Source organism: Chiloscyllium punctatum, chromosome 44 (assembly GCF_047496795.1).
Source record: "Chiloscyllium punctatum isolate Juve2018m chromosome 44, sChiPun1.3, whole genome shotgun sequence".
NCBI classification, from domain to species: domain Eukaryota; kingdom Metazoa; phylum Chordata; class Chondrichthyes; order Orectolobiformes; family Hemiscylliidae; genus Chiloscyllium; species Chiloscyllium punctatum.
The window spans coordinates 35,263,377-35,287,736 of record NC_092782.1 but is presented as its reverse complement, the minus strand read 5'-3'; the positions used below and the strand labels follow the sequence as shown (position 1 = coordinate 35,287,736).

Sequence of the window (24,360 nt, the reverse complement as noted above, 5' to 3'; positions counted from 1 at the left end):
GCTCCGGTTTTCTCCCACAGTCCAAAGATGTGCAGGTCAGATGAATTGGCCATGCTAAGTTGCCCATAGTGGCAGGTGCTTTAGTCAGAGGGAAATGGGTCTGGGTGGGTTTCTCTTCGGTGTGGATTTGTTGGGCTGATGGGCCTGTTTCCACACCGTAGGGAATCTAATCTCATCCATTAAAAAGAAAATAATGGCACTATTAAGTGACAAATTCCCAGGATTTCTGTCATGTTTTTAAAGAAAATGGGTGAGAACATTACACATCTCTGCACTAGAAGTTTTTAAAGTCTTCTCTATTTGGGAACAATTATTTTGCATTGGAAATTTTTGCTTGTCATTTCTGTAAGATGATCAGAGTGACATATGTTTTTTTGTAAAAGGTAGGTCATAGCTGAAGAGCCTGATCAAATTATTTAAATTGGTAACTAAAGTTGCAGCCTGGGAATTGTTCTAAGGCTGCTGTTTTTGAAGTGTTTAATAAAGTCACTCCTAAGTTTCCAATGGCTCAAGTTGAAGCTCAAGAAAATGAACCAAATTCCTGATCAGGTTTGGAAATTGAAGACAGAGTGGGAATAATGGACAGGTAACTCAACTGGCAGGATATGACTTGAGGGATCCCATGTGCTGTGTATTTAACTTATAGTGACTGCCTGGCAGCTATTCTGCTATGGATCTACAAGGGGCATACTCACAAATTAGGTGAAAATACAAACTTCAAAATATTTTTTACAACATTAGGAAATGCTGAGCTGATTTGAAATATTACAAATAGCTTGAGGAACAAGATCAGTCGGTGGCTAATCTGGAACAAAATCTGGCTTTTGTACATTAGGATAAGCAAACTGCGGAATAGCAGCTGCTGTCTATGAAAGAAAAATTGATAACACAAATAGGAATGCTTGACAATAAAACAGGTAATTGTGAAAATCAACAAAGTCACCATCATGATATGGTAACATATCAGCATATTTTAATACAATACAGTGCCTCATGGGCTCCTTTGTTAATGCAAATCATTAAACTTTCTTAAAGTCAAGGTAAACATATAACATGCCCCTCCTTTCTGAATGAGTTCACCTTTCAGGACTCTATGCACTGTATCTATACAATGTTGTGACTCTGCCTGACTGTTATTTTGCTGTATGTCTGCAAGCAGCATGCAGAAAAATCAGTTAGTTTGCTCCAGAACTGCTTCATAATTTGAGGTGTTTTACTGATTCAAAGAAACCTATTAACAGAGGAAATTAATCTCTGATTAGCAATTCTAACATGACACCCTGATAGGATCTGTGTTGGCCCTCAAATAATTGCCACATTTATTAACAATTCCAATTACGGGATAGAAAGCTTCATATCAAGGTTTACCATTGAATCGAAGATAGAGGCATTACAGATTGTATAGACAGAAGAATAAATATGCAATTTGATAGTGACAGATTACTGAATGGCTAAAGCTACAAAATGGATTTCAAAGATCGTTCATTTCAAACCTAAAAAGACAGAACAGAGGACCTTCTAAAAGTAAAATGCTGAAAACAGTGATGTCCAAAACTTCTTGGGGGCCCACATGCAAATGTCAATGAAAGAGCATTTACAGGTACAGAGAATAATCAATAAGGCTAATGGACTGCTGGTTTTTCTAATATGAAGCTAAGGAGTAGACGTTATGCTGTGGATATACAAAGTTAGCTGGTTAGACCAAGCCCAGAGTATTGGAATCAGTTCTGGTTACCATATCTCAGAAAGAATATTGCCACCTTGGTTTAAAATAATACCTGGATTCCAAGCATGAAATTACAAATGATGAATTTCACAAACCAGGATGAGACATATTTTCGAATCAACTTGTTTACTGATGTTATGACACATCTTGAATCCAGTCCTCCTGGCTCAGGCAGTATAACAGCCCCAAACTAGAATTGTATTCCCAGGAATTTAGAAGGTTAAAAGGGTGATGAGATCAACATTTTCACAGTATTAATAGGAACAGATTGGGTAGATGTAAAGAAATTGAAATGAGGAACTGCTTCTCACTTGAAGTGGTAGAGGTTTGGAACTCTGATTCTCAAATGAAAATTATGTTAGATCAATTATCAAATTTCTATCTGAGACTCATACTCTTAGTGAATGTGAGTTCATATAGTTAGGTCATAATTTAGACACAGACTCAGTGAAGCATGGAATAGGCTCAGGATGTAAAATAGCCATCCCACATTACTTAGATGTTTCCCGATTTAGTTCATATTTAAAATCAAAATAAAGTTTCAGTGTCTATTTTCATCAGTATCCCCCACCCCTTTGGTTATCTGCTATCAAATGTATTTGTCTTTCTTACCTCTAGGTTTAGCAATTCTAATACTCTCTTTGTTGGTCTCCTAAACTGCACTCTCCATAATATCAGCTCATTCATGCTGCAACCTGCATCTTATTACATACTAAGTTCCATTCATCAATTACTGATGTGCTCACAAGCCTATGTTTGCTCGCAGAATTCCAGCACTTCCAATTAAAATTTCTCATCTTCATGTTCAAATCTCTATGGCCATGTTCATTCCTAGCTCAGCTACCTCATTTTCAGATGCCTGGTATTCTTGAATCCTTTCACTCCAGTTTCTTAAGCGCCATCACTCCTCAGCCACCCTTTTGTTCCAGTATAGGTGGCCATGTCTTCCATAAACATCTTGGCTCTAGAATTGCCATCTCAATCCTCCCAGCTCTTCCAAATCTTTGGAGACCTTCTCCTAAATTTTCATCCCTTTGACTTTTAGTCACCCCTCCATGAAGATATCCCTTTCTTTGCTGTAAATGTTTGACTGCCTGTCTGCAATGCCTGGTGTTTTGGTTCTGCTCTGTTAAAGGCTTTACGCAAACATAAAATACTGTCTGCAAATGATCAGGTAATTTAAGAAGAGAACAAAGGGGAAGAGAAGAAAGGTCACAACAAAAGCAACTCTCTGAGTGGGTAAACTGAAGATTTACTCAACTGACATTGAATATTAAAGCTACACTTGCAAGCTAATTAAACACAGTGCACCAACCTTAAATTGTGCAAAGAAACAAGCAAGAGATGACCTGTGATTTTTTTTTGGTACACCACAAGAGTTAATGCCTTTTAAGTAGGATCACCTTTGCCCACTTTCACTGTATCCAACAGGAATTCTGCAAAGCATGTAAGATTGCACAGATAGCAAAGCCAGAAAAAAAGACTCAGTTAATCCAAAGATTCTTTTTGAATAAATGTCATGATTTTACATTGATGGGGAAAGTCTCTAACATGGAGAGACTAATAAAATGCAAGATATTCCCTTTAAGCACAGGGGAAAATGTTTTGCAACCATGAAAGAATCCCCTTGAGCCACTACCAGCACAGACACATGATCCCAAGGGAAATCTGAGTGAGATGTCTTTCAAGATTTGCTTTCAGTCTATACACCAAAAAAAATCAATAACAATATATATTTCACAGCAGAGTGAGACGTGTGCAATGAATCTAGATTCTATAAAAAGGGGAACTGTCAATCTTTTGGGAAGTTTTAGGTAGAGTGTGTTACCTTTAAAACAATCTACTTCAAAGTCTACTTTCAAGCTAAGGATTTGGCTGTCGAGAGAATTTATTATGTACAATCCACCTACCCCCAACAAACACTGAAGATGTAATTGTAAGGCCCAGAATTAAATTTTGAACACAGTTTTGTTTTCTCTTAACTGACCTGTGTCAGAGACTTGAGCTAAATATGCAACACTTACCTGAGAATTGTGAAACTGTTTAAACTCTGGCATTATTTAGTGATTAACAGTGTAACTTAATTCAGCCTCCAACCACATGTAATACCCACACTTCGCCAACACTTTCCTAACCAATACCTCTCCATCAGAATACCCACTCTCTTGACAACATCCAACCTGATTCATCTTTCCTCCCCTCTACCTCCATCCTCTTCCCCCTACTCAGCTGCCCATTCCTACTGAGACCTTACCAACCTGGCTCAATAAAGTATGGTTCTGGAAAAGGCACAGCAGGTCAGGCAGTATCTGAGGAGGAAGAGAGTCTCTGCAGTCCTCACTAACTATTTGCCTTCTGACTCTCCAGCATCTGCAGTCCTCACTATCTCCTACTTACCATCCTGGCTGCCAGTTTCCCAACCACCTATTCACTCATCACCAACTCATTCACTGAAAACCTTTGAGATCTTTAAAAGCATGTCTGAATATGTCACCTGGTGTTGTTGAACTAGGGTGTGCCCCCTGCGCTGTCTTCCTTCTGTGCTTGACTAGCAGAATCATTGGTGCGAAAGCTGGGAAGGGAGGATACAGCTAGAAGAACACAAAGTTTGGCGTCGCATTGCTGAAGGTCAGAAGGTCTGTGCCTCATTTGCCTAAGGTATTTGACACAGGATTGCCTCTGATTTAACAAGGCCGTAGGTCTTCCAGCAGAAGCTGATACAGGTCAATAACTGATTATGGTGACATCTTCAGCCATCTCTGACATTGCTTCTCTGGCATTCGCAGTCAGTGACTGAGCATGTGGTATATTCAATTATGTACCATTGTTTGGCATTGTACTGGGTCCTAGTTGCCGGCTGCCTGACCCTCTGATGCCACTCCATGACCTCCTGGCACTTGGTCATCCTCTGCCATTCTTCACAGCATCAACAAGTAGTGCGTGCACAAGACACATTCTGTCCTCAGGGGAAGTGTGAACAACAGGCTCAAAATGATCTGATCAGACTTGGTCCTCCTACCTCTCTTCTTGACAGTAGACCAACAAGGAGCTCACTGCTATGTATTATATGCAAATCTGTACAGTTTGCCATATTTGGATAAACTAATAAGGATGAGTAGATGTTCACTGTTTTGTCTTTCAATTTTGCTCCTCTTAATCTTTCTTTTCCTGAAAAGTATGAAGAATTGCAGGATCCAGTTTCCTGGCCGACAGTTCTTAAATTTCTTCCAGTTAAATACTGCTTTTTTTTTGCACTCTGCCATCAATTGAGTCAGCTTGCCACTAATTTCAACCCCTCACCAGATGCTCTGTGCTTTGAACCAAACTGTGGTATCCATTTGATACTACGCTGAGTGTCTGACCGAAGATTCACACAATTATAAAGATACTTATTTCTGCCCCCACCCTGTCTCAGCTCACCTGGCGCTGAAACTCTCAACCATACCTCTGTCATCTTTAGGCTTTGCTGTTCCAATGCATTTCTGGTTGTCATCTTCTACTCTCTGGTCTGCACTCAATCCCAGACAAACTTCCACTCTCCAGCCCGTACTGTATCACTGACAAACACCCACCCTCTGGCCTATACTGCATCCCAAACCAACCTCCAACCTCCAGCCTGTGCACTTTCTCAGAAAAGTTCAAATCACCAATCACCTCTCTGACACTTACAGGTTGCACACCTCACCTTTTCAAATGTAGAGTTCACTTTGTGTTTAAATTGCTTTGTGGCATCACTCCATCTTTATTGTTGTAAATTCGTCCAGCCCTACAACCCTTCAGGAATGACGTGTTCCTCCAATTTTGACTTCTTTGCAACGTATAATATCAACACTAAAAATGTTCACATTCCTCTTGCAAACATCAGTGCACCTGAGATTAAGATGATCTGATGGTCTTTAAGTTCTTCATTTATTAATTCTCAATATATCAGACACAGGACAATACATTCAACCCACCGACCACACTCCATTGTTCAACAAGACCATGGTTGATCATCTGCCTCAATCTCCTTCTTTCACACAATATCAATGACCAGATCATCCAATGGAGTATAATGTGGGAAAGTGTTAACTTACATGCTTTGGCAGGAAGAACAGAAAAGCAGCATGTTATTTAAATAGAGTGAGTTTGTAGAACTCAATGATTCAGAAGATTCCATCTGGGCAACTTGGTACACAAATTACAAAGTTAGTTTGCAACTACAGCAAATGATTGGTTAGACAAATTTAATGTTCTTGTCTATTGTAAAGGGATTTGAGTATAATCCAATAGCATTAAAATTAGTCCAGAAAGGCTTACTTGACTGATTCCTGGAATAAAGAAGTTATAAGAAAAAGGTGCATAGGTTGGGCCAGTATCCATTCAAATATAGCAGAATGAGAAGTGATCATATTAAAGATAAATGATCCTGAAGGGACTTGAAAGGATGTTTCCCTTTGTTGAGATAAGCAACATAAAAATAATGACTTTTCCACTTAAGATAGAGAAGAAGAGATTTAGTTTTGTCTGGGAGTCCTTAGTCTCTTTCCAGGAGAGGTGTGGAAATTAGGGCATTGAGTATTTTTAAAAATGAGTTAGATCAATTCTTATCTGACAATGGAGTTAATTACCCATCTCATCTTGGGACCTTGAAGCTGACAGGAAAATCACAGATGCCTCCAACAATGGGCCTTAAAAAGCCCTTAATTTGTTGAGTTGACACTTACAGTGGCTGCCCTCTTCTACAACTTCCCTCTAGGCCAAGGAATTGAGTGGACTTGAGCAACCAGAGAGCTACTGGTAGCATGAAATTTGGTCACTGAATCCCAACTAATGGCTGATGCAAACAGCAAAAAAAAGCACGTTCATCAAGTAGGCCGAAGTTTCAGGCCCGGGCTTATTGACTGAGCAGTGCTGGATACATCACAGACATGCTTGTCACAGTTGTCTGCATAAGATGAGCTAATGAAATATGAAAAAAAATCACTTCGCACAAAGTTAATCAGATTCAAAGATCATGCAACCATCAGATTTCCATCTGAGAACCACGAGATGAGGGAAAGCACAAACCCACTACAAAATGCAATTATTACAAACACCAATACTGGGTAGTATACAGCTCCTTTAGATATTTTCACTTCCAAGATCCTAGTGGATTTTTACCTCAGTAATTTATATGGAAAACTACATTAATGGATAATCCATTGGATGTTAAAATAATTGATGATACAAGAGCTAAATAAAATGTCAGCATTCAGTTTCAATAGATCAATACTGCACAAAATAAGCCGACTACTTACTAGCAGTCAATTATCCTGTCTCTTGATAAAGTTAGCGATTTTGTTACCAACATAATTCTTCCACTCAGCTAGTTACCATGCACCATCTTTCACTTAAAAACAAACTGCAGGAACAATACACCCATGCATTCTGCATCCTGATAAAACCATAGACGATGGGAGTGATTTCGAGGTTTTGATGTTATTTGAATCACTCAACAATGTTAGTTGTGAAATCGAACCATTCATCCAGCAGATGTGGTCTGCCCTTTTAGCAGCATCTTAGGTCTGTTTGAAATTCCATCTGCATTCATATCCATTGATATTAATTGCACAATATATCAGAGAAAGGTTCATGCACTTGCATTATTAGTAAGCTGCAATTCCCCACAGTGAGCTCTTGGTCTAAAGCCAGTCCATCACATCAAGGATTAAATTGGCTGCCAGGCATTTTCTGTGTAGGAGGGGAGAACAGAAGCAATAAAAATAAGTAGACAAAAGACTGGAGGCTGCTAAGGCTACTGAATAGCCTGAGAAAAGAGCATAGCATACGTGAAAATCTTTAATGTATCCCATGGACTGCCAAAGACCCTCTGGTGTAAAGAAGACAAGCTTGACTGCCAGTATTATGGCAGAGAGGTCATTAAGGTAGGAACACTGATAATAGCCTACTACAGGCACAGACAAAAGCCTGCTTATAATAAGAAACCCCGAAAAATTCCTGTGCAGCATGCAAACAAACGGAATTCTGCACTTTTCATTGGTTAAGAGCAATGAACAGGAAAATCCAGCTTCAGTCCACAGCAAAGCTTTCCGAACTTTTCCCACAGTGACCCCAATTTGAGTCTTGAAATCCATCGTGGCCCCTCAGTGAGAATTGAGGTGGGGGAGGGGGGCCTGAGACAACAGGTGTTGTATGTGAGAGTGGGAGGTTAGCTGTTATAACTTAGTCAAAGTTCCATCATGACATTTGCTGCTCCAGAACTCATGACCCCTGAACTTGGGTAGCCCTGGTATCTAGAAAAGGAGCAGAGAAATGGAGTGGGTGCCTGGGGGTGGAGAGTGGAGACTGGATTTAACCAAATTCAAAACAAAGCACAAATATCAATCTATTGGTTTCAGATGCACAGCCCTGACTGCATAGCAGATTGTTTCTGTAAAGAATCCTACATTTAATAACTAACTGCATTTGGATCGATCAATATAAATGCCCAAACAACAAATTTGTAGTTAATACTGAAAAGTAGGTCACTGATGGATGACAGACAACTGGTCACACCTCAACAGCTTTGAACAAATCTTAAAATAAAACTCAAAGAGACAGACATTGATTTTCAATCACTATGCATTGTGCCCTTCAATTGTGGATCCCTGCTACAAACACAAGGAGGCCAGACACAGAATCACCCCTGAAGGATAGCCTCAGGAAGAAACAAAAGGAGACTTAAGGCCTTACCCCAAATTCTTCTTGCCAAACATGATGCACCTGATAATCCTCTGCAGCACGAGCAAGTCTCTGTAAGAAAACACAAAAGGCAGTCCATTAAATTTGGTGCAAGAAATATATTTCAGTCTCTTCTAAATGAATATTTTGCATCGGTATTTACTGTGGAAAAGGATATGGAAGATATAGGTTGTAGGGAAATAGATGGTGACATCTTGCAAAATGTCCAGATTATAGAGGAGGAAGTGCTGGATGTCTTGAAATGGTTAAAAGTGGATAAATCCCCAGGATCTGATCAGGTGTACCCGAGAACTCTGTGGGAAGCTAGAGAAGTGATTGCTGGGCATCTTGCTGAGATATTTGCATCGTCGATAGTCACAGGTACGGTGTCGGAAGACTGGAGGTTGGCAAACGTGGTGCCACTGTTTAAGAAGGGCAGTAAAGACAAGTCAGAGAACTATAGACCGGTGAGCCTGACCTCAGTGGTGGGCAAGTTGTTGGAGGGAATCCTGAGGGACAGGTTGTACATGTATTTGAAAAGGCAAGGACTGATTCAGGATAGTCAACATGGCTTTGTGTGTGGGAAATCATGTCTCACCAACTTGATTGACTTTTTTGAAGAAGTAACAAAGAAGATCGATGAGGGCAGAGCAGTAGATGTGATCTATATGGACTTCAGTAAGGTGTTCAACAAGGTTCCCCATGGGAGACTGATTAGCAAAGTTAGATCTCATGGAATACAGGGAGAATTGGCCATTTGGATACAGAACTGGCTCAAATGTAGAAGACAGAGTAGTGGTGGAGGGTTGTTTTTCAGACTGGAGGCCTGTGACCAGTGGAGTACCACAAGGATCGGTGCTGGGCCCTCTACTTTTTGTCCTTTACATAAATGATTTGGATGCGAGCATAAGAGGGACAGTTAGTAAGTTTGCAGATGACACCAAAATTGGAGGTGTAGTGGACAGCAAAGAGGGTTACCTCAGATTACAACAGGATCTGGACCAGATGGGCCAATGGGCTGAGAAGTGGCAGATGGAGTTTAATTCAGATAAATGCGAGGTGCTGCATTTTGGGAAAGCAAATCTTAGCAGGACTTATACACTTAATGGTAAGGTCCTAGGGAAGTGTTGCTGAACGGAGCCTTGGAGTGGAGGTTCATAGCTCCTTGAAAGTGGAATCACAGGTAGATAGGATAGTGAAGAAGGCGTTTGGTATGTGTTCCTTTATTGGTCAGAATACTGAGTACAGGGGTTGGGAGGTCATGTTGTGGCTGTACAGGACATTGGTTAGGCCACTGTTGGAATGTTGCATGCAATTCTGGTCTCCTTCCTATCAGAAAGATGTTGTGAAACTTGAAAGGGTTCAGAAAGGATTTACAAGGATGTTGCCAGGGATGGAGGATTTGAGCTACAGGGAGAGGCTGAACAGGCTGGGGCTGTTTTCTCTGGAACGCGGAGGCTGAGGGGTGACCTTATAGAGGTTTACAAAATTATGAGGTACATGGATAGGATAAATTGACAAAGTCTTTTCCCTGGGGTCAGGGAGTCCAGAACTAGAGGGCATAGGTTTAGGGTGAGAGGGGAAAGATATAAAAGAGACCTAAGGGGCAACGTTTTCACGCAGAGGGTGGTATGTGTATGGAATGAGCTGCCAGAGGATGTGGTGGAGGCTGGTACAATTGCAACATTTAAGAGGCATTTGGATGGGTATATGAATAGGAATGGTTTGGAGGGATATGGGCTGGGTGCTGGCAGGTGGGACTAGATTGGGTTGGGATGTCTGGTCAGTATGGATGGGTTGGACCGACGGGTCTGTTTCCATGCTATACATCTCTATGACTCTATGACTGATCTGAGATACTTTGAACAATCAAAAGCATTTGCCTGTGGGAATACCTTTTGCAACTGTAAGAAATTCTTTGTTGCAAGGTAAGTTCCAACAGTGATGGAGGTTTTAAATACTCAAATGTCATTTATGTATTATCAGTAAATATATGTATAATACATATACACTTACATCACACCTTCGAAGTAGAAAATAGGAGGTCTTAGGCCTCACCAGTGAAAGGGGACCCTGCCTTTGAGACAGAAGCTTCAGGACTTGTTGACCATGAAAGGGGCATTCATAACATAGTCAAACAGATTGATTACCATCCACCTTCTGATAGGCAGGTGGCAAATGTAGGAGAGGCGCCTGGTCAATCATGCTTGGAGCAGTATGCTGTCTCTCCAGCCATTTTCTTTTTTTAAACAGGCAACCTATTGCAACTAGAAACAGACATAAGTACATGTTGGGACTACCTCATGTATCACTGGACTGAAAAAGCGTCAAAGTCTTAGCATTCCAAAGCATTTCACACAACTATCTGGGAAAAAATGTACACTCTGAACTAACAGAGGTAGGAGGTGAATAAGGCACAGGGTTGCAGGAGGGAAATTAGGGAGATTTGGGCTTTCCTGGTCAGGGGGGCATAGTCACCAATAGTGGCACAAATTGTGGGGATGTGAAGAATGTTTAGATTAACTTCTAATCAGAGTCATGAAGGGTTTAAGTTGAATGTGCAAGGAGAAGTGATGGTACTGCAGGAAATTACAGAGATAAATTAATAATTTGCCATTTGTCAAAGTTGTGTCTATTTTCTTCTGACAAATGGAAGTGTCCAAAAGGTCTTTTGAATATTAATGAAGAAAATATGCCAAAAAATTCTGTAATCTCAATTCTGTGAACATTCACCAAGATCAAATGAAGTTTATATCAATACTGCTGTTGCTTTATAGTTTTCATTGACTCTGCCACTGTGCATTAGATTCAGTCAGTGCCAAGTGATTGTGATTTCAGAGGAAAGCAAGTGAGTGACAGCAAAACAGCCTTGTGAGACACTGAGCTGAAAGAAGGAGCAACACGAGAAAGCTTGTGTTTTTAAAACATCTTGAATGTCTGAGAAAAGTATCAAAGAATTTCCCACAAATTAATATTCAAATTTGGTTAGTATTGTCATGCAGGTAATAGCTTTAGGTACCAAATTTCCATCAATAACAATGTGATGAATACTTAATATGGTTTTTCGTATCGCCTTTCTTTAGTTATGCTGCTAAAGATTACATACAGTTTCTGCTAAAGAAAGGAAAACATTAACTTTATTCAGAAACAATTTCCTGTGGCTTCATCTTGCACGAGACTGAAAATGAGAACAAGGTTATATAACCGCCACATATGTCATTGGATGTGAAAAGTAATCTGGAATTAAAAGTCTAATAATTATCATGAAAATGTTGTTGATAATCACTAAACCCCATCTGGTTTTCTGATGTTGTTTAGAAAAGAAGATCTTTACTTGATCTGACCTAAACGTGACTCCAGACCCACAGCAATATAGTAGACTCTTAACTGCTCTCTGAAACAGTCTAAGAAGCCATTCAGTTGTATCAAACCACTAAAAGTACTGAAAAACAGACCACTAGACAATGATCTAGGCACCTGAAAAAACAACAACAGCTAATATTGCCCTGTAAACATTGCAGAATGCCTCTTACCAACATCTGGAGGCCAGTGCTACAATTGGGAAAGCTCTCTCAATGACTAGCTAAGGAACAGTCACAAAAATATAGCTTGCCATATCCCAGACACCACCATCACCATTCTACTTTGTATGTTCCCAGGCTGGACGCCAACTTGCGGATCATTTCTGAGAACATCTCTGGTACACCTACACTAAACAACCCCACCGCCCTGTGGCTGAACACTTTAACTCCCCCTCCCACTCTGCCAAGGATATGCAGGTCCTGGGCCTCCTCCATTGCCAAACCCTAACCACCCAACACCTGGAGGAAGAAGAACACCTCACCTTCCACCTTTTGTCCCTCCAACCACCTGGGATCAATGTGGATTTCACCAGTTTCCCCATTTCCCCTCCCCCACACCTTATCCCAGTACCAACCTTCCAACTTGGCATTGCCCTCTTGAACAGTCCTATCTCTCAATCTTCCTTCCCACTTTTCTCCACCACCGTCCTCTCCAACCTATCACTTTCACCCCCACCTTCATCTATCTATAGCATTCCCAGCTCCCTTCCCCCCAGCCCCAACCCCCCTCCCCCCCCACCCCTCCCCCCCCCCATTTATCTCTCCACCACCTCGGCCCACAAGCATCATTCTTGATGAAGGGCTTACACCCAAAACGTCAATTCTCCTGCTCCTCGGATGCTGGCTGACTGCCTGTGTTTTTCCAGCACCACATTCTGCAACTCTGATCTCCAGCAACTACAATCCTCACTTTCATCTTTGTATGTTCTGTCAGGACAGACACAACAGAAGGATGAGAACAGTGGTATACATTCAGGAAGGAGCAGCCCTGGTAATCCTTTAAATTGATTCTGAGCCACAGGCTATCCCATGGCATGAGATAAACATGGGCAAGGAATCCTCTTGCTGATCAGCACGAACCGCTCCACTGAGCTGATGAATTAGTACTCATCCATGCTAAACATCACTGGAGGAAGCACCAAGAGTGATATGGGCACAGAATGTACTCTGGGTGCAGGACTTAAACGTCCCATCAAGAAAATTGGCTTGACAACACCACTACTGACTTGGCTGGTCGAGTCTATAAGAACATAAATGCCAAAGTGGGTCTGCGACCAGTGGTGTGGGAACCAAAAAGAAATAAAAATAAACTTGAACTCATTCTCATCAACCTGTATATGGCAAAAGCATTGGTCCATGACAGTGTTGGTAGGAGTGACCACCACATAATCCTGTGGAGACAAAGTCCCATCTTCATACTGAGGACAGCTTGCACCATGGAGTATGAACTACCATTGTGCTAAATGGGATAGTTTTTGAATAGACCTTGCAACTCAACGCTGGGTATCCATGAGGCAAAATTGTTTTCAAAAACAATCTCTCACCTCAGCATTACATCTGGAGAACAGAGTTACAGTGTTGGTCACTATATTTGCAGAAGGTTGTTAATGTGTCAGCAACTTGATGACCGTGCTTTTTAACATAACAGTATCTGCACTTCACCAGCAATCTGTTTATTTTTGTATGATCCTTTGCATTTACCTCTTCCAAGCACCATTCTGAACAAAGAAAACAATTGCATTTCTCTAGCACTTTGTTCTCTCCTCAGCGTTGACTGAATATCTTAGTCCACCACAAGGAGAGAACAACGTGCGAGAGGAATTTAATTGTTTCCCCCTTTCAGAGTGGGGTGTGGAAGAGGTAAATGCAAAGGATCAGACAAAAAACAGAAACTGATTGGGAAGTAGAAACTGCCAGTTGACATTACCACAAAGAATCAAAATCAAGAAAGTCAGAGTGTTTGGAATTTTTTTTCCAGCTGAACACAGTTTCAACAATAAATTTGAAACAGAACAAGAAAATAGGGCATCATGGTAGAAAATAAAAATATAAATTTCACATCATAAAAACACGTTTCCAGTCCAGACATGAACAGAGAGTTGGAAAAGGCTCAATCAACAACAGACAGGTTCTGAGAAGTGTAAAGTAATGTTTTAAGAATAGAGAGGGACACACACAAACATTGAACAAAATACATTTCCTTTCTTCAATATATACTGACATTATGGATGATTATTGTAAATTTAGAAATAGGAAGTTTGATTCAGCTACAACAAAATGTCCTAACTTTCAACAGGAAATAGCATATCAGTGAATATGTTCTGCATTGCAAGCTAATCATTATTCCCAACATTAAAAGCCTGGAAATGTTTATCTAACGTCCATGTAAGGGTCAGATAGCACATAATATGAGCACATTTTGTCCACTCCCTTGTCACTCTCAGAACAGCTTTTTATTATTGTGATATCTCATTTGAAACAAAAAGTCAAGTATTACTTAAGGTTTCATTTTAAGTTCGATTCAAAAGGTGGAACATAATGAAGCACAGCAAAAATAATGGTTTCTGAATTTGACAGTAATATCTGATTATTCCATAAAAGGCTTGAAACTGAATGTTGGATGCAGTTCAAAAAAGTCTACAATAGAACATTTTCAGTATTGGATTGTTCCATGTATGTCAAATATTGACAAGGATATATGAAACATTGCAGTGTATGTGCAGTTAACCATCAATAATCAGCAATCTAGACAATAGGGCCTCAATGGAAAGATGATTGGACTAATGCTGCACAGCTGGGAAAGGATATCTATCACTATTATTTTAATGAGGCTTTATTTAAAACCATGACAAAATGCTCAAACATAAAGCAGAATCTGTCGCTGATTGAATGGTTCCTTCACCTTTCAAAATGTCAAGGTCTTTCACAAAAGATCTGTCAAAATGATTTTCTATAACTTTATAGTCATTAAAGCCACAACGCAATTCAGAAATGTGGAGGCACAAAGGATAGCATTTAACAATTTTTAAGCAGCGAATTAACAATAAAATCTAAAAGGTATTACAAAGTTATTTAAAACGTAATTATGGAGCGCATTTGCCTCCACAACTATTTCTGTTCTACTTTGAGTAAAAAAGCAGAGAATAGTAGATTTAATAATGGAAGATTCTTCTATTTATGCAACTTCATGCTCCTGTAACCATGGTGTTATCATGGTCCATCACATCTGTTTGCAATAAATAATACTTTAAGCAGTCACAGCAGTGGGAAATTCATTGAATCACATATACATAAAGGTCTTGCTTCTGTGACTGCTTCAAAAAAAAACAAATTTACTGCAGCAAACTTGAATTATTGACATGCTTATCAAACATGCTGATCTGATCACGGCAAGGATCTTCATGTTCAATGCTTACCGTATCAACTTTAGTGCAGGAAGATTTTAAGCTTTGCTTCGGATTAGGTATAATTAACTTTCAGCTGATAAGATGAAGCCAAGAGACTACTGGCTTAAATTTGATTTGGGTGAAAGGATCCGAAAAACTATCTGATGATCTGTGGCTTGAAGCCAAAACTGCTTTCAATCCACACAAATTGTGTCCAGTAATTGGTCTAAAAATGGCAGAATTCATAGAATTTGATTAACAGGAAACAACACACACATAGTGCTCAGAAAATAACTGTTATCAAGATTAAAGTGAGGCCTTTTCATTATTTTTTTGCTCTGAATTCCAGTCAAACAAAACTATCAAAATTAACTGTGGGTACAACTGTTCAATGACTTCAAATCAGTAAAATATCTTTTTGACAGGAATATAGTAAATGAAATAAGTAAAAGGCCATGTTATCTTCATAAAGAATGATAATATAGCTTCGGAAGCCAGGTTCAAGTCCTGTCAATCATGCTTCTCATCAATTGTGATTTAAGGGCTCTTGTGATGCACTGGTGATGTCTCTACCTCTGGGCCGGAAGATCTGGGTTCAATCCTATCCGAGTTACAGATGCATCATAACATGTTTGAACAGGTTGATTAACAGTATAGCTGAATTTTAAAAGGTACAGTCAACTTTTTGTGATCGAACCAGAGGACACTGTACTAGGGTGATTGGCAAAAGAAAACAATGGCTACTTAATATGTAAAACCATCTTTCCTCGTGTGGTTAGAATCTGAGAGATTCAATCGTGGCTTTCAAGAGAGAAGTGGATCATTACATGAAGAGAAAAAAATTTGCAGGGCCATGGGGAAACAGCAGGGCTGCATTACAAGGTGCATTTTCCTTGCAGAGAGCCAGCATAGACACAAAAGGCTGAGTGGCCTCCTTCTGCACTGTCACCATTCTTTGAATCAATCAACTAAAACTACCTTTGGCACGGAGCAAAAGAGAATTCTCCCCTCTACCACAGGAAGAACAGATACATATATTACCCAAGAGCTGGAGTTGACAAACACACTGAAATTGGATTTTGGAATTCATCTTTTAGAACTAATTATTAGGCCCAACTCTAAAATAGAACTGCATAGTTAAGATTAAGCAACACAAATAATTTCTATAAAGATAGAAATGACTTGGTTAACTATATCTTACCCAATTGACAATTTTCCTTCAGGTGTGACCACGTTGGCCTTGTTATTATAAGCCTTGGAAAATATATCGGCAGAAGCTTATGGGGAATTGATTCAATTCAGAATACGGGTGCTTTATATTACTGGGGATCACTGTTAATCCTAACTATAAGCTGTGGTACAGTGGTAATGTCCCAAACTTTGAGCCAGAAGGCCCAGGCTGAAGACCCACTTGCACCAGACCTGTGTAGTAACATCTTGGAACCGGATGGTTCGAAAAGATCTAAACCCTATCCATATTAACGAGGCAGACAACACACTTCATTGACAAATAAAACAGGCCCTCAATAAAATGGGTTTCAGTGTTCCAATTGCTAGGTTATCTACAAACAGGAAAGCCCTTATAATCACACTCAGGAGAAGCCATGAGATGGGAGCAATGTATGTGCAAATATTAGGCAGTTGTTCTGATCTGTTGCACGACCATCAGCGTTCTTCAATTAGCTTGCACTACAACTGATCCCAGGATTTCATACTGACATGCAGTGCAGAAAGCATAGAACTTTTTACAATTCCCAGATAAATGAGAAGAATGTCACCCGCAAAAAACAAATTGAAAATGTGTTGCTTGCAGTAGATTTCAAAGATGGATTTTTTTTCTATGAATGGTGTGAACAGTACACTTTAGGGGAATAGTCTCCCTTTTTTACAGCTGGTGCTACATCTGTGTGAATCAAGTTTTGTAGGCCTCTTGTTGTGTCTCTACACTTCAAGGCCAATATGACTGTTCTTCAGAACATGGAATTCTGAAGAAGAGTCATTCTGGACTCAAAACATTAATTCTGTTATTCTCTCCGCAATGCTATCAGACCTGCTGAGTTCCTCCAGCACTAACTTTTTTTTTAAATTTCAGATCTCTGTCATCTACCATACTTCACTTTTATTGCTCTGTCAGCATGCCTGTTCCATCAAGCAACAAATGCCTCAGCGTCATCCACCCAAATCTCCAAGACCAACCAGTTCCAGTTCAGGACAGACCCCCCCTATACCCCAGGTGCAAGACAGTTCAGGACAGACCCCCTATACCCAGGTCTGCACCCAGATGTAGTGGGATGGAAAGGAGAAACAAAACCTTACAAGGGCACAAAAGTGGCCTCATTTTAGAGAGGATCTCACATTCGCAAATGTCGCAGGAGGAGGCGGCATTATGGTACTCTCACTGGGATCCCAAAACCAACCTAATGTTCATGGGACATGGGTTTGAATCCCACCATAGCAGTGGGTGAAATTTGAATTCAATAAAAATTTAAATTGAAAGAAAGTCTAATAGTGATCATGTAACCACTATTGATTGCCATGAAAACCCATCTGGTTCACTGTATGGTTTGGCTAACATGACTCCAGATCCACAGCAATATGGTTGACTCTTAACTGTTCTCTGGGCTGTTAGGGATGAGCAATAAATGCTGGCCCAGCCAGTGATGCCCACATCACATGGGAGAATAAAAAAAGTTCACTTTTTGTCATCAGCTGTGTGATTGACTATAATTTTTGCTGCAGCTACAAAAATCAAAATAGAGATGCTAGTCTCCTTAGCACCTCAGTAAACAGTGAACAGTCAAAGCATACACATATATGACACTTAGGTATCATTACCCAAACAGCAGAACACATAGTTCTCTGACAAGGAGGACAATGGGATGCCTCTTTTATATCATAGACCAGATTTATGCTGCCATTTAGAACACATTCCGTAGGAGACTGTAAGTGTAGTAGGAAGAATGTCAAATCAACAAATGCCTCAGTGTCATCCACCCAAAACTCCAAGTCCAACTGATTACTCCAGTTTGTCCCATTACCCTACATTATTCAAAAAAGACAGTATTGCCTATAGGATAATGGTGTGCAAATGTTATAGTCCATGGCGTGAGGCGTGCAGCTCCCCTAAGCTATGAGACTCTGGAATGTGCTTGAGAGTTGTAGAACAGAGGTGAAATCTTAAAGTACAGCTGACATAAGTTCTGCTTTACAGCCATTACTCAGACTAATCTGTTCAATAACATGTTCAAGATTGCTGGAGGATCTGTAACTCCACAGTAGGGGTCAATGTTTGGGATTCACAGGAGGAATTCTGTGATAACAGTTGTCTTTTAGACGTACTGTGAGTGTCTGATTAATGTAATTACCCCTTAAAGGGCCTCACTTTTTTATTCACTTGTGACATGTGGGCATTGCTAGCTAGTCTGCATTTATTACTCAATCCGAGGTTCTCTGGAGCTCATTTCTTGAACTGCTGCAGTCCATCTGCTGTGGATTGACCCACAATGCTTTTGGGGAGAGATTCCAGGATTTTGACACAGTGACGGTGAAGGAATGGTCTTACATTTCCAAGTCAGGATGGTTAGTGCCTTGGAGAGGAATTTGTGGGTGGTAGCTGACCCATGTATCAGTTTCCTTGTCCTTCTAGATGGAAGTGGTCGTGGGTTTGTAAGATGTTGTCTGAGGATCTTTGGTGAAGTTCTGCAGTGCATCTTCGAGTAGTACACACTGTTGCGACTGAGTCTCAGTGGTGAAGGGAGTGGATGTTTAAATCCCTAACAAGTAGATAGATACAAGGTAAAAGTAACATTTACTCTGCCCAGTACAGGTACACTGGCAGCCGCTCCTCGGATGCTGCCTGACCTGCTGTGCTTTTTCAGCACCACTCTAATCTAGACTCTGGTTTCCAGCATCTGCAGTCCTTGTTTTTACCACACTGGCAGCTACTATCTATTTTGACTGCACACTTGCACTTTCCAGGGAGAGAGAAGGTAACACAGGAAGCACTTCACATGAGTCAGCATGTCATTGTAGGTTCACACCCCCCACCCCAAACCTTTGTATTCCTTTCTGCCTTCCGCTCCCTGTCAATTCCATTGGGTCTGATTTCCCCACAATCCCACCTAATTCATTTATTTATCTCTTCATGTCTCCATGTACTCCCCCCCACCCCCACCCAAGTGTCAATTATGCCAAACATATTTATGCACTATTCCCTCATTGAAGCCAGCATGGTGGTGATCGATGAGCCCCTTCCTATAGTAACCTGTGCCCTCTCGTTCTTTACTGTCTCCTACCCTCATGTGTTCAGCAGCTTCCTTCACAATTACTCTCCATAACCCTGCATGCCACTTTCAATCTCTATAATTTACTTCCCAAAGTGCCAGCACAAGCAGTGGTCTGATAACCCCCTCTTGATTTTCAATGAACAGACCCCACAGTGACCACAGCCCATCTCCCTTTCTGACCTGTATGACAACCCTGACTGATAATTTACCGCATTCTCGAATTGTTAAGTTGTTTTCCACCAGCACCCACTTGATGATCCACAGGGCCTTTCATTCTGTGCTGTAGACCTCTCTGACCTGATGACTGTGACTCTCCGAGTACCTCTCCAGCTGACATCCCACTAAATTCACAGTGGACCTACAGGACTGACTGTGACTCAGGGTGATACAGTTGCCTGACCATGCCGAATCTTGGACTGAGATCGGACAATACACTTGAGTTACTGTGCTAGTATCCCATGACTGATGACAGTCATCCCTTGACTTGACAGAGGACGGTCCGTTTAGATATTTGAAACATGGTTCTTTAGTTAAAATACATTCAGTGTGTTTGTTTTGTAGGCTGTTGGCATATAGTGGAGGTGTAATGATTGTTGACTGGTTACTGCTGACAACCATGACAAGCTGGTTGACTTTATGTCTCTGTGAAAAAGCCAGGCAGGGCAGAAGTACTGTGAGACTGTAAGTTCTGAATGAGACAGCAGTGCACAGCAAGACATGCTACAGATACTTTCAACATCCAGGTAGGCTCAAAATGAGTGAGTGTTAAGAAAGTAAGTGAACACCCTGAGCTAAACCCTGCTTTGGTGCATGCGATTTTTTTTTATTCACTCACAGGGTGTGGGTGTCGCTGGTTGGCCAGCATTTATTACCCATCCCTAGTTGCCCTTGAGAAGGTGGTGGTCAGTTGCCTTCTTGAACCTCTGGAGTCCACCTGCTGTGGGTCAACCCACAATTTTATGAGCTCACCATATTTCCCAAATGACTTACCTCAGTCTACTTTGGTGGGGAAGTTTCCATCCTTTGTGTGAAATAAAGGACAGGCACTGCTTTAGGTCACAGTATTGACTAATATAAATATATCTCAAAATGAATCTATATCTAAAGTTGTGATATACTTCTCTATGATTAAACTACACAACATTTTTAAATGTGATATTAAAATATTGAAGACGTACTGGATTTCTGAGGTGAGATTTATGTTCTTTACTAGCCAATTTTTAATTTGCAAATAAGAGCTGAATTTAGGATTCAATAGGATTGTACTCGCGTTCTCGACTGTAAATTAGGCTGGACTAACATTCCCAAATGTAATCTGAGACAGCAAAACCCATCTTTTCACAAATCGTATGAATTTCATGTGTCCAGCAGATGGAGCGTGGTCCTTAAGGTAATGCATTCATTTACTTGCTTAGCTCCGGGCTGTTTTAAGAAACGAACAAGAGTGTGTTGTTAAAGAAATAAATACTACACAGAGTGCATTCTTTCATTTTAAGTCCATCTTCAAACCCAGTTCAATAAAAACAATCAATGGAGAATACATGGTCTTTGAAAGAGAAATGTTCAGGTTAATAATACTGACCAGGAGTACACATGAGGGTTTGATCGTGTGACATTTTAAGCATGTGGTTGACAATTCTACATATTAATATGAATTTAATTATTTAATCATTATTAAAGTCCACTGATCACATGACAATTTGTAGACAAATGCACTGGTGTTCAAATATTACATTTGCCTTGTTGACTGTCGCAGAATCACTAAGGGTCCATTAAAACATTCCAATTTTTGTTATGTCACACATAATTTAGAAAGCCCAGATAGTATGGGTAAACCATTCCCCAAGCTGTATATGCGGTTTCCACTGTTTTTCTTTCCTATTCCATTTACCCACACAATCTCTTTCATTCCTGGGTGTCACATTTTGCATTTGTCTGTTATCCTAGCCAATCTCCAGCTCCTTCCCTGTCACTCAGTTGTGCTTTATGACTTATCTGGTCCAATCCTCTCTTCAGGACTTCCACTGAGTAATTCAAATTGAGAACTGGAATTCTGCAAGGCCAAAGGTTATTATTTTAGGAATAAACTCCAAATCTGTGATTTCCCAGTCACCACCCCACCAACCATGCAATGTTCTTTTTTCCCCTTTATCCTTAGTAATGCCTGTTTTACCATATCTGTGGTGATATGGGACTCAGCATTGTCAGGTTTATCCAAGGGGGATAGGTGCAACGCCATCCTCTTCCTCTGGTTTGCTAGCATGGTATCCAGGAGATAAATCTCAATTCCAAGAGATTCCCTTAGACTCTACGAGGTTGGCAAGAGGAAGGTAACTATCATATTAGTGTCAGCCAGTTTTTTTAGATTAGATTAGATTCCCTACAGTGCGAAAACAGGCCCTTTGGGCAACAAATCCATACCAACCCTCTGAAGAGTAATCCACCCAGACCCATTCCCCTACTCCCTATGAATGCACCTATTACTATGGGCAATTTAGCATGGCCAATTCACCTGACCTGCACATATTTGGACTGTGGGAGGAAACCGGAGCACCCGGAGGAAACCCACGCAGAAACGGGGTGAATGTGCAAACTCCACACAGAGAGTTGCCCGAGGCTGGAATCGACCCTGGGTCCCTGGCATGCAAGGCAGCAATGCTAACCACTGAGCCACCGTGCTGCCCCATTCTGTTAGAAAGCAACTTAATTTTTGCACAAAGCAGTTTATTAGTTCCAGCAGTCAATGTAATATCGTACATTTGTTATTTATATCAAAGCAAGATTGTGCAAAATTTTATTCGGAAAAAGTTTAAACAAAACTAATGCACAGAAGGTTGCTGCTGTTCACATTTTTCACAAGTTCTTCAGAGTATTTAACAAATGATAAGGATTAACATCTTGCACAGGTTATGAGTTTTATCCTCAGATGTTTATTGATGTTGAAGCAAAAACGCTTGCTGCTCTCCATAATGTTTGGGCAATCTTTACAAGATCAGCATTTACTTGTTACAAATTACTTCTGCCTGATTTCAGACACCCTCTGAGCACTTTTTCACTCATAACTTAGGGAGAGGGCGTGATCACTTCCTCAGTGCCAGGAGATCAATTGACAAATCTGGGAGACTTCCAGACAGTTTGGGAGGGAGACAGTCCTCCAGTGGGCAGAAACGAGTCAACAGAAAACAGGCTCAAATAAAAAGCGAAATGCTGTGACAGATCTGAAGCCTTAATTATCCGTTTCTTCTTTCCACAGATGTAGACGTGTTGAGTATTTCCAGCATTTTCTGTTTATTATAGCAACAGGCTGCACTTTACTGTGGACTACATTGGTTATCACTGCTCCACTTAAAATCAATCCATCACCACCTCTTTCACAATATTTGACGCCAACTCATCTTGCAGATTCCAAAGGTTTCCAGGGTTTGAAATGTAATTTGTAAATGGACTGAAAATCAAGCCTTGCGCACTTTTGATTGGTAAAACATGATAAATATAACAATATGAATACTTAATCCCCACGCTTCACAAACTATTTCCCATCATGACCTCATTTTAATACATAAAAATTAATGTGGTCCCAGACACCAGCAAAAACAAAACAGCATTGAAACAACTTGGGATATTTTCATTTGAGTTTTCACATTATGGCATGTAAATTCCAAAGTGTGTGTTTCAAAGGACTTTGTAAAACTATTTTATGCACACATGTAAGGTTTCAGCCAAGCTCTTCATATTTACCAACGATAGACGATAGATGACTTGGTGAAGCTTTTCTGCCACCAGTTCCCATACTTGGAAATGATGTACTAGACCACCACTTGAAGTAAACAATTCATATCAATATATATCATTTGCCAGTTTCACTGGTGTTTCCTTCTGGGCACCTCCCTACACAGCAATCAGTTTTGCCTCTACTTAACAGGCAACCATTCACTTCACTAACAATCCACACATTTATCATTCCTCCCATCCCTGCCTTGGTCCAGTTGCCTGAGAAGCAGAGTTGCTAGTCTCGTACAAGAAAAGTATGGGAAAAGAGCAGAAATATAGTCGCATTTGAAGTCATGTTCTGCCTATTGTTCCTGCACTCAATCAGGAACCTGGTTACACATGCCTGCACCAAGTTAGCACACTGACATCTTGCACTCACTTGGCACTCACTTGCTTGATATGTTTCCTCAGATTAAAGGATAATTTGGGATCACCGTCCCTCCCTTGCTGTTTCACAGCAAGCACCCAATTGGCCCAAGGCTGTTCAACCAGTCTGCTCTCCTGTCAGTCCACCAGTTGGCTGCTTCAGAGAATGAAGGGGGAGCTTGTGATACCAAATGCTGCTTCTGAAATACCAGTGGCTCATAGATTGGGAACACTGACTTAAACCTTGCCACATACACCCCCATCCCCGACCACCAAACATATAATCAAGGTACAACCTAGTAATACTGAAGTTAAGAATTGCACCCCTCATTCTGGCTGTCATATTCACTGTTTATAGAGATTTTTGGATAAAATCAGCATATAAGAAAATTGGCATGTTCAAATTCTAAATATACTACACTACCTTTCATACAGCATTCATGCATGGAAGTTGATTAACAACTCAATCAATCATTCAATTTGCTGGCAGTTGTTATGAGGTTTATAGAGAATACATGTGTACCAGCTACTTATCAGTCTGTGAACAAACAACATATGCTGCATACAATGAAGATTGTTAAGGCAGGTTATTATTCCAGTTCAGAAGGAAGCTGGAACAAACCTATAATCAAGCAATAGTGAACTGGAAATATATCTTTATCTCACGAAGCAGCACAAGAGAAGCTGCTTCAGCCTGAAACAAAGCCAAGCTCAATAGCAATCAGACAATTATTGCACTGCAGTTAGAGCATTTTCACATT

At 40.5% G+C, this 24,360-nt stretch overlaps 1 protein-coding gene across 7 annotated transcripts in view; it reads right to left on the bottom strand.

The window, feature by feature from the left end:
- Positions 1-24,360, bottom strand: part of LOC140466870 (voltage-dependent calcium channel subunit alpha-2/delta-1) — a 662,544-nt gene that overhangs the window by 444,247 nt on the left and 193,937 nt on the right. For all 7 annotated transcript variants that reach the window (XM_072562612.1, XM_072562611.1, XM_072562615.1 and 4 more), the window contains exon 4: positions 8,441-8,500. In XM_072562612.1, coding sequence (XP_072418713.1) covers positions 8,441-8,500 — 60 coding nt within the window. The remainder of the gene's footprint in view (positions 1-8,440; positions 8,501-24,360) is intronic.